The 11,774-nt window shown below is 40.8% G+C and overlaps 1 protein-coding gene across 1 annotated transcript in view; it reads left to right on the top strand.

Moving 5' to 3' along the window:
- Nucleotides 1-1,781: 1,781 nt before the first annotated feature.
- Nucleotides 1,782-11,774, top strand: part of CSPG4 (chondroitin sulfate proteoglycan 4) — a 177,450-nt gene continuing 167,457 nt past the window's right edge. Inside the window, exon 1 of the mRNA XM_077264081.1 lies at nucleotides 1,782-1,846. Coding sequence (XP_077120196.1) covers nucleotides 1,834-1,846 — 13 coding nt within the window. The 5' untranslated portion in view covers nucleotides 1,782-1,833. The remainder of the gene's footprint in view (nucleotides 1,847-11,774) is intronic.

Genomic DNA, 11,774 nt, shown 5'->3' with positions numbered 1-11,774 from the left:
TATCGTTGTGTTTGACATCAAAAGCAACGATGCCTGCAATGTTTTACAATGGTAACCAGGGTAAATATCGGGTTACTAAGCGCAGGGCCGCGAGCAGAGAGGTAGAGGGCAGAGAGCTCCACTCCGACTCAGACGCCAGCAAGGTGGAGGTAGGGTACTGGTATGGGCTGGTATCATCAAGGATGAACTTGTGGGACCTTTTCGGTTTGAGGATGGATTGAAGCTCAACTCCCAGATCTACTGTCAGTTTCTGGAAGACAACTTCTTCAAGCAGTGGTACAGGAAGAAGTCGGTATCGTTCAAGAAAAACATGATTTTCATGCAGGACAATGCTCCATCACATGCCTCCAACTACTCCACAGCGTGGCTGGCCAGTAAAGGTCTCAAAGAAGAAAAAATAATGACATGGCCCCCTTGTTCACCTGATCTGAACCCCATAGAGAACCTGTGGTCCCTCATAAAATGTGAGATCTACAGGGAGGGAAAACAGTCCACCTCTCGGAACAGTGTCTGGGAGGCTGTGGTGGCTGCTGCACACAATGTTGGTCGTAAACAGATCAAGCAACTGACAGAATCTATGGATGGAAGGCTGGTGAGTGTCATCATAAAGAAAGGTGGCTATATTGGTCACTAATTTTTTGGGGGTTTGTTTTTGCATGTCAGAAATGTTAATTTCTAAATTTTGTGCAGTTATATTGGTTTACCTGGTGAAAATAAACAAGTGAGATGGGATTATATTTGCTTTTTATTAAGCTGCCTAATAATTCTGCACAGAAAAGAATATAATGGGCACACTGTAGAGTTCAATGGAGAAGGTGCTGGCTAGACATCCAAAGTCAAATACACAAAAAGTAGCCGCACTCAAGTCTTGGAAATGTGGAAAATTTTCTTTGTTTTTTATTCAAGTGTACAGGCACCACCAAGTGAATTTACAGAAACAAGTGGTGCTGCACCACCAATAAGACGGACACCTTATTCCTGAAGTCTACTGTGAGCTGTCCTGGGGGACTCTCTTCCTATCTTCCTTTCCTCCTAAACCATTCCTCTTACCAAAGTGAGGTTTGAAAAAGACCGCGCCAGGTCGAAACGTTCCTTATGGTCCGCAACCACTTGTTTCTGTAAATTCACTTGGTGGTGCCTGTACATTTGAATAAAAAACAAAGAAAATTTTCCACATTTCCAAGACTTGAGTGCGGCTACTTTTTGTGTATTTAATAATTCTGCACAGCAATAGTTACCTGCACAAACAGATATCCTCCTAAGATAGCCAAATCTAAAAAAAAACCACTTCAACTTCCAAAAATATTAAGCTCTGATATTTATGAGTCTTTTGGGTTGATTGAGAACTTAGTTGTTGATCAATAATAAAAATAATCCTCTAAAATACAACTTGCCTAGTAATTCTGCACACAGTGTATCTACCGTAATGTGTCCCAACTGTCAGAAATATCCCAAATTCCGGGGAGGGAACTTCTCCACTCCTTACACAATTCTGCCTGGAGTCCACAATATTATACTTGCATATTTTTCCATGCAATGCACACATAAATATGTATCCCAAATTTCTTTAGTGTTATTCCTGCCTAGCTCACAAATAATTAAACTGAAAATGCAGAGATGATTGGTGCGTTATAAAACGGTTCCATTATACGTTGAGTTACAAGCTTGCTCATGTGGTGTGTGTGGTGTAGGGGTTAAGCAGACAGGGTGGGACCCCAGTGTAACGTGAGTCCCTCACACACTCAGTCAGCCTCTGCAGTCAGCAGTAGTTGTATGATGGCTGGAGGACACAGTTTGCTGCTGCTTCTTCTTCTGGGGGAAGTTCTTCAAGACATGGGATCTGAAGGTACATTTTTTGAGAGATGATGGGCACAAGGGATAATTAAGAGATGATGTGCATGCAGATATGCAAAATGAACTATTTACACAGTTCAAACTTTACTGGAACCTCTCTTTCATTCTGTATCTGGAGTAACAGCCTGGGATTCCCTCGCTAGGATTTGAACTTCTCTTCCAATGTATCTCATGCACAGATTTATCTATGTCATATTCTTCCCCGCCACCACATATTAGATTGGCCCTGGTTGATCTTTTTCTCTGTTAGTAACTTGTTGCTCTTGGATTATACAACACGTTTCCTTTTGCTGCTGCTTTGAAATATCATGCTTGTCTGTAATATTCATCGGTAGCAGTAATTAATAATGTATTATTAGTCTTTGTAAAAGTACATCCTATAGGTTCCTTACACTTATATCACTGCTCATTCATTCATTCATTCATTCTGTCATTCATTTCTCACTTCTCTGTAATATATCACTCAATAAAATCAATGTACAGTATATATTACTTTAATTATGTATAGCTGATGAATATTATTTGCTGTATAATAGTCATATATTATAGAATCAGCCCCAATAGTCATACCTGTTTCTCCTCGTATCAGGTAATGGCATAATGTGATGTGATCCAATTCTTCTTCACATTGACCATTTCTTCAGTCACTTTGTGTATGTGTATCTATGGTGACTACAATTTTATACCGCTGTAAGACAAGTGTGTGGTCCATTATCATTCTTGCATCCGGCATTTGTCTTATCCCTCTTTATTCATGCGATTGTTGAACAGTAAGGCTACGTGCCCACGATCCGGAACTAGCAACACTATGGACATTCTATTGATGTAATTTCTGGCGTTTCCGCAAGAGAAATAGACATGCTGCAGTCTTGAGAGACGCGCCACATGTCAGTGTCCGTGGGTAATTCGCAGGCATCTGTGCACGCATAGTGGACATGTGATCTCTAGAAATCCCATCCACTATGCTGTAACATCTGGCCGCTGCCGGTTTGATGCTGCATAGGTTCGGAGCTTCAAACCCGTGGCAGTTCCTCATCGTTGGCACGCACCCTTAAACTCATTGTGGGTGCATAGCCTTTGACCTTGCAGAATTTCTGCACCATTACTGCACCTATTATTTAAATTAGGTTACTTGCATTTTTGTGGGGTTTTTTAATATGAGTCATTATGACTCATTATAACAAAAGTTGGAGCATGCTCAGTTACAAAAAACGTAATCCGTCGCCGTATACTGTCATTTGACGGATCCGGCACCATAGGCTTCCATTGTAGCAAACGACGGACGGCAACGGATCCGTTGCTATCCGTTTTTTCGACAGACACAAAAAACGTTACTATGTGTGTTTTTTCCGGCTGCCGGAAAACCAATTTCCAACGGATCCAGCAAAAAACGGATGAAACATGAGACCATCCGTCGTAATCCATTGCTAATACAAGTCTATGAGCAAAAAAACGGATCCAGCGGCAACTTTTGCCGGATCCGTTTTTTTCAGAATCCGCCGGATTGTGACTGACGGCAAAAAACTGATGTGTGAAAGCAGCCTTAGATACACCTTGGTCTTATGTTGTTCAAAACATACAATTACTAGTCCTAGACCTAGTCACTGACAGATTGTGTCACTTTGATATAGAACAAAAAAGTTCAGTATTTCTATTTTATTGTGATGTAAAATAAAAAATTATACTACGGTACTGAGTATTTCTATTGAAAAGCAATTATTGATACTAGAATATATAACAGACTGATAGAGTTTTGCTTGATATAACCTTGGGTGACGTGTAGATAACAGTTATCCTCACTGGTAATAATGGCATCACAATTTGTGCTATGTAACTTTTTATATAATTTCCTGTGGAAATGTTTCAGATCCAAAACAAATAGGATAGCGCTCATGCCGTCACTGTGACCCAATCTTATAAACGTCTGGTCCCCAAAAACTGATAATTACCCCTGATTAGTTCTGTCATCTGTAAACCAGATCCATCTTCATGTTTTGGGAAATAAACATGTTCTGAGCAAAGTACCAAAAAATCTCTCAGACTTAAATGACTGCGTGACTACAGGTCTAAGGGGTAAGGTTTCTCCTTGTGGAGAGTGACATACGAGCTCTGGCTTGTCAAGGTAAGGAGGCTTATTCGCCGCGCAATGCTTCTCTGGGAAGTTTAATATGCAAATTGCCTCTTCAGAGAAAAAGAGGACTTGAACTCTATAGCGCCACCTATTGGAAGTAGCAATCCTACAAGTCACAATCAACCCTTTAATGAGTCTTGCAATATGACTTAGGCTTCTTTCACACTTCCGTCTTCCAAATCTGCACAGGATCAGTCAAGACGTTGAAATGACGGATCCTGTGCAGATTGTGGAAAATGTGTGCACTGGGCCCGTCTTTCTGACGGACCCGTCGAGGCTATGTGGACCTGTTGTGTATGCGTCTTCGCAGTGGTTTTCCGCTGCTAAAACGCATACACAACACAAACCAGGTTGAAAAAAAAAATTAAAAAACGCAGTATTCTCACCTACCGGCGTTCCCACACTGGGATGCTCCCGGCAGCTAGCGTTCCTAGTAATGCATTGCGAAATCTCGCGAGACCGCAACTTCTCGCGAGATTTCACAATGTATTACTAGGAAGTAACGCTAGCTGTCGGGAGCATCGGTGATGCTGCGCGGGAACACCGGTAGGTGAGAATATTGCGATTTTTTTATTTTTTTTATTATTTTTAACATTATATCATAGGCAGCATCAATAGTAAAAAGAGAAAGAGAGCAAGTGAGAGAGAATTTCCCTGACGGAAATTCTTCCACGCATGCTCAGTTTGAAAAGGCGGGACCCATCGCTGGATTCCTGCTTTTCACAGGCAGCGAAGCATCCTGCGCCCATAGGCTTCCATTGTAGCCAGTGACGGGCAGCGCAGGATGCGTCGCTGACCGATTTTCCGACGTGCAGAAAAAACGTTCCTCTGAATGTTTTCTCTGCCCGACGGACCGTTTTTTTACGCAGGATCCAGTGCACGACGGATGAAACGGATGGCCATCCGTCACAATCCGTCGCTAATAAAGTCTATGAGAAAATGCAGGATCCTGCATTCTCAAAAATCGACGGATTGTGACGGGAGCTGAAAGACAGAAGTGTGAAAGACTATGTATACTATGTATTGCTTTTTCTGACTTGAACGCCCCGCCCTTCACCATGCTGTGATTTTAATTACATCCAAACACAGTTGGTTCTAACCTCCTCTATAAATACAGGCTTTACCATTTTATTAGCCATAGGTAAGTGTTCACATTAGGCAGACAGGTTAGTTACCCATTCGATCTGAGATTACCTTGACGTTTGGCGAATGGGCTCACATTTGGCCAAATTTTGTGCTAAAAATCTCATGTGTTTTTTCATAAATTTCACAAGCCATTATGCTGTTCACATTTCATGTATTGCACATTTCCTTGCTTTAGCACAATAAACTTGAGTGCAGCCATTATCTATTTGCTATGTAAGACTTTTTGGTATGCACCAGTTCAGACTAGATGGCTGTTCAGTCAGTTTTTCTATATTTAGAAGTGCGAAAGAGGCCTAAGGATAAGAGCCAAATCAGTATCTCAATTCGCAGACACGGTGTTTCGGGCTATTGGCCCTCGTCAGTGCGAAGCATGAGAACTGATTTGGCTAGGAGAGAGGCTCTGGACTGAGGTCTAAGGGGTAAGGTTTCTCCTTGTGGAGACTGACATACCAGCTAGCCAACAGCCGAAAAAGCCTCCTTACCTTGACAAACCAGAGCTGGTATGTCACTCTCCACAAGGAGAAATCTCACCCCTTAGACCTCAGTCCAGAGCCTCTCACCTAGCCAAATCAGTTCTCATGCTTCGCACTGACGAGGGCCAATAGCCCGAAACACCGTGTCTGCGAATTGAGATACTGATTTGGCTCTTATCCTTAGGCCTCTTTCACACTTCTGTCTTTCAGCTCCCATCACAATCCGTCGATTTTTGAGAATGCAGGATCCTGCAAAAAAATTTGCAGGATCCTGCATTTTCTCATAGACTTGTATTAGCGACGGATTGTGACGGATGGCCATCCGTTTCATCCGTCGTCATATTGCAAGACTCGTTAAAGGGTTGATTGTGACTTGTAGGATCGCTACTTCCAATAGATGATGCTATAGAGTTCAAGTTCTCTTTTTCTCTGAAGAGGCAATTTGCATGCCTGACTACAAACATCTCAGTGTGTATTATGCGTTCCATTATACCAGTATTATAAATTCGAACTATTTCATGGAAAGTCGTGGCAAAGCAAGGAAGCTGGGAAAACCATGCTGTGAAAATGCATTAATGGCCAATTGCAATGGTTTCATGTATGGCGGCAACAACTGTGTGTGGGACTTAGATATTTCATATTTATTACTAACATCTACCAATATCATAGTCATAAAATGTTAGAGTTGAAAGGAACCTCCAGGGTAATTGTGCCGAACCTCCTGCTCAAAGCAGGATTCACTAAACCATCTCCGACAGATGTCTGTTCAGCTTGTCTTTGAAGACTTCCATTGAAAGAGAACTCACCACCTCTGGTGGTCGCCTGTTCCACTCATTGATCACCCTCACTGTCAAAAAGTTTTTTCTAATATCTAAACTGTATCTTCTCCCTTTTCAGTTTCATTCCATTGTTTCTCGTGTTTCCATGTGCAAATGAGAATATGGATGATCCCTCTAAACTGTGACATCGATTAATATATTTGTACACCGCTATTAAGTCACCTCTTAGGGTATGTTTCCACGGTCAGGAAACGCTGCTTTTTTGACGCTGCGCAGAGCTGCAGCGTCAAACAAGCAGCGTCCAGATGTTCCAGCATAGTGGAGGGGATTTTATGAAATCCCGTCTCCACTATGCGTGGAAACCCGCACGCGGCGGCCCTGCGACTCCGGACATGCTGCGCATCTTTTCAGATCGCAGCATGTCCGTACACCTTGCGGGGACGCAGCGTCCCCGCAAGGCATATCACAGGGCGCTATGGGAGAGCGCGATCATCCCGGATGTGAAGAGTTAACACATCCGGCATGATCGCGTCCCAGAAAGGGGCGGGGCTTAGCGCCGAGCGGCTTCGCCGCTGCGGCGATACCGCCGGCCATCCTGACAGTGGAAACATACCCTAAGTCTTCTTTTTTTCAAGCCAAACATTCCCAGATCCTTTCCTTGTAGGACATAGTTTGCAGTCCGCTCACCATCCTGGTAGCTCTTCTCCGAACTTGCGCCATTTTTAATGAAATATCTTTGAACTCTATATTTTACTACTGAAGCAGATAATTTATTCCAGTAGCTGTCCAGAAATGTAATTTCTCAAACTTCAGTGCAAAAATATTTAATTAAATTAAAATGTGTAAGTATTTAGAAATGCACATATAGCTCTAACATACTATTCATGTAATATTAGTTGTTAAAGCCATATTTTATCCATTGACATAGCATGGAGGTGGGGGGAGGTTGATCCAGTTTGCAAAGTCTATAGGGGTACCAAATTTCACCCCCTTAACCTCTTCCAAGCCACCCTCCCTGTCAAGTAATCTGTGCCTACAAGCAGCGCAACATGAGTCTGTCATCGGCTGCTGCACTCTGCAGAGGCAGTGATCGAAATGACAATGCTCAGCAAAATGAAGTGAGCTTTGTCATCTTGGGTGCTGCCTATGCAGAGCACAACAGACAATGATAAACTCATCTTGACTGCTGTACCCTGTATACACTGCATCCTAGATGACAGAAGAGCAGCTAATGAATTAAGATTGTATTGAATCATGTGCAGTGCACATAATTCAATATTTTCTTCATTTATTAACAGCTGCTTTCATATTTTTACAGTTTATTTAAGCCTTAGGGCTAGGGTTAAGGCTTGGAATAGGCTTGGGGCTTCACTGCTGCAGAATGTCACTTATGATCATTCTATGCCATTAGGATTGGTGATCAGAATGGGTTTGACTGCTGGGACCCCTTGAGGACGGTGTTTTTCAGAGCCTATTTTGAATGCAGCATATCTTCATATGCTCAACAACTACAGCTTTGATTGTCTATGGGACTGCCCAAGAAAGCCAAGTACAGCGCTCAGCTACTTCCTGCAGTCCCCTTACCAATGGACAGAGCGGAGGTCGAGCATGGTCTCCTCTCCTGTATTGAAGACAGGGGCTCCGCAGAACTTGGTCCTCAGGTTCCAGAGCCAAGTTCTCAGGATCAATACAGGGCTCCTAAAGTATGGAGAATGACCAGAATTAGAAAAATATGATCTATTTCTTTTTAATAAATATAACAACTCGTATTCAAAATATTTATTGGCTATTGCAGCTCATCCCCCATTAAGCTGATAAAAGACATGCTGATTCTGAGAGGAAATATCACAGGCTATTTTTTATATTTCTTTATTATCAAGAATTTACAAAGAGATTTTGCTTTCAGGTCCTGGAAGTTACAAAGTTGATGTTGCTAGTTTTATCAAATTTTCCTAAATTACACCTAAGGATAGTTAGTAATAGTAACAGCTGGTCTATACCACATGTTTTTGGTGCCAGTAACTATTGGACCATTAACTGTCCATGTCCTTTGAATGGGACCCAAGAGTCATTTTTTGTTGCAGGAAACCCCTGAAAATTGAAGACATGTGAGTGTCAAATGTCATCATGCCTTAATGAAAATCCGAACAATGTGATCCCGATGGAGTGATAATAACTTAAGAAATATTTAATTAGCTTCCTACACTGAAGGGAGGTCACCAGTTGGAAATTCGCCATATCTAGAATTGTCCTACAGAAGCTTGGAAAAGTTTGCATGATGCTCCTCCCAACCACAGGGCATGATGGTCCTGATGCTCGCTGCATACTGGAAGAACGATTAGTTCATTCTTCTTTGTTTGATTTTGTAGAAACCTTCGTTAGATCCCTTAGGCTTTCATAGAAGTAAACACTGATTAATGGAAAACCGGAACAAGATGTCTTGTACAGACACATTCATTTAAACGTAATGCAGTACATAAGATGTATAATGTGGCAGTTTCCCAGCTCATAACCTCTAATATGAATGTACAGCGCTTATTCTACCAATTGGTATATTTAGGTATGATGTAGTCACCCTCATATATATGACTAGCATATAGTATGGCGCTTTCTTCACATGTGCACATTTTAAGGGCATCTGTCATCAGGATTTTTAGACCTTAAATTACTGTCATCTAAGTAAAGAATCTAAAATGTTAATTATGTCTATACCTGTAAGTCCATTTCTCTGTTTTCTAAAAATCCATCAGCTAATTTGTATGTAAATGAATTTCAAAAGGCAGGGGGTGTAACTTGCACTTACATATTTCCCTCTTTCTCCTCCCACCACCGGCCTCTATCAATGACAGACAGGTCTCTCTTCTCTGTGACCTGCCTCTCCCACCCAAGATCTTGCTCAGGTGCCATCAATCTAGAGTCGGCACTGGCATATACGCAGATGGAAGAAAAGAAGAGAGACTGGAGATTTTTTAAGTGCAGATCAAACCCCTTGCACTTGTGGCTCATTTGCCTAAACATTCGATAATGGGTTTCTAGAAGATGGAGAAACTCATTACAAAGCTATAGACATAATCAGCATTTCAGATGCATTACATGGAGGACGTTAGCTTAGGGTCTAAAATCCTACTGACAGGTTGTTAAAGGAAAAAGCACAGGTACTATAGTCCGATCATTGGAGCAATTAGCATTATTAACAAAAATGTTAAAACAATTAGGAAAACTGTTGTTTCCCCCATTTCTAGTTCCAATAATATCTATATTACTAGACATAACTGACATCATAGTATTAATTAAAAGCAGGACACTACTGTAACAGATTATTTTGGCAGATTTTCACTACAGGATGTAATGGTTGTGCAGACTACTGTTACATCTCCAGATGATAGTTTTATAGTAGGAATTTATTAAATTGATTTTATATGTGTGGTTTGTATTAAAATTTGAATTCTATTGACTACAGGGAGGTTTTGTAATGAACAATCATGGAACAGTTCATTCAGATATATCATCTAAAAACAGAAATAAAATGTTGAAAATCTTTTAAGATCATGCATTTTTTATCAAATAAATGGAGTCTAGGTAACTTTGAAAAGTGTCTTCATCGAACGTTATGGAGCTTTTAAAATGTTCAGAACACGAATGCTTTTAGGGGTAATTACATCCATAGATACAGACTCTGGCCAAGAATGCCATCTGATAGAAATAAAGGATCTAAATAAAAGGATAGGCATAGGGAGGTACGGTGAGATCCCATATACTTGTATGGGAGCCATACAATAATCTTCCCCTATTGCCCCATAATTTAGGATATAAAGCCAAACTTGAATAAGTAAAATAGTTAATAAATAACATTTCCCACAGGTCTACTTTACATAAGCTTTATTTTTGAAACATATTTTGTTTTTGTTAGGAAGTTAGAAGGGTTAAAAGTTGATCAGTAATTTCTTGTTATTCCTACAAAATGTACAAAACCAATTTTTTTTAGAGCCAAATCCTATTTGAAGTGGCTTTGAGGGGCCTATGTGACAGAAAATATGCAAAATGATGCCATTTTAAAAACTGCAATTCTCAATGTGCACAAAACCACATTCAATAAGTTAATTAACCCTTCAGTTATTTCACCGGATTTAAAGCAATTTTGGAAGGAAACAGATAAAAATTTTACTTTTTCCCACAAAAACGATGCTTTAGCCCAAAATGTATAAGGGTAACAGGAGAAAATGGACCACACAGTTTGTTGTGAATCTTCTCCTGAGTACGCCGATACTCCATATGTGGCGGGAAACCACACGGAAGGGCTTGGAAGTAAAGGAGTGCTATTTGACTTTTGAAGCTCAAAATTGACTGGAATAGATAGTGGATGCCATGTTGCTTTTGCAAACCCCCTCAAGGTGCTTAAACAGTGTAAAAAAACACAGGTGACTTTATTTTGGAAACTAAACCCCTTAATGAATTTATTTAGAGGTGTAGTAAGAACATGGAACCTATACAAGTGCTTCACAGAATTTTATAATGTTGTTCACAAGTGTAACAGGAGAAAATGGACCATGCAATTTGTTGTTCAATTTCTCCTGAGTACACTGATACCACATACATAAGGGAAAACTACTGTTTGGGTGCATGGCAAGGCTCAGAAAGGAAGGCGCACCATTGTGACTGGAATAGATTGTGGATGCCATGTCACATTTAAAGAGCCCCTGACATGGCAAAACAGCAGAAACCCCCACATGTGACCCCATTTTGGAAACTACACCTCTTGAAGAATTCATCTAGGTGTGTAGTGAGCATTTTTAAACCTTAGGCGATTCACACAATTGTATAACAGTGGGATGGGTAAATGGAAAATTACTATTTTTTTCATTTAACTGTTGTTTTTGCCCCAAGTTTTTACTTGTAAGAAGGGGTAATAGGAGAATATGAACATTACAATTTGTTAAGGAATTTTTCCTGGGTACGCCAATACCCCATATGTGGTCAAAAACTACTTTTGAGGCACAGTGCAAAGCTCAGAAGAGAAGGAGCGCCATATTGGAGTGCAGATTTTGTTGGAACGGTTTGAGGGTTCCATGTCACATTGGCAGAGCCCCTAACATGCCCGAAAATTAGACCCCAAAGCAAATGACCTCACTTGACCTCACAAACAACACCCTTCAATTAATTCATCTAGTTGTGCAGTTAACATATTGACCCCACATGTGCCTCACAGAATTGTATACCCTTGGGCGGTGAAAGAATAATTACGTTTTTACCACTGAAATGCGATTTACGCTCCAAGTTTTTTGTTTTTATAAGGGCTAATAGGAAAAAAGGACCTCAGTGTGTTGTGCAATTTCTCCTGAGTGCGCCAATATCCCACATGTAATTGGGAACTACTTTTGAGGCAGAGGAAAA

The sequence above is a fragment of the Ranitomeya variabilis genome, chromosome 5 (genome assembly GCF_051348905.1).
Source record: "Ranitomeya variabilis isolate aRanVar5 chromosome 5, aRanVar5.hap1, whole genome shotgun sequence".
Classification (NCBI taxonomy): domain Eukaryota; kingdom Metazoa; phylum Chordata; class Amphibia; order Anura; family Dendrobatidae; genus Ranitomeya; species Ranitomeya variabilis.
This window is presented reverse-complemented; position numbering and strand designations above follow the sequence as displayed.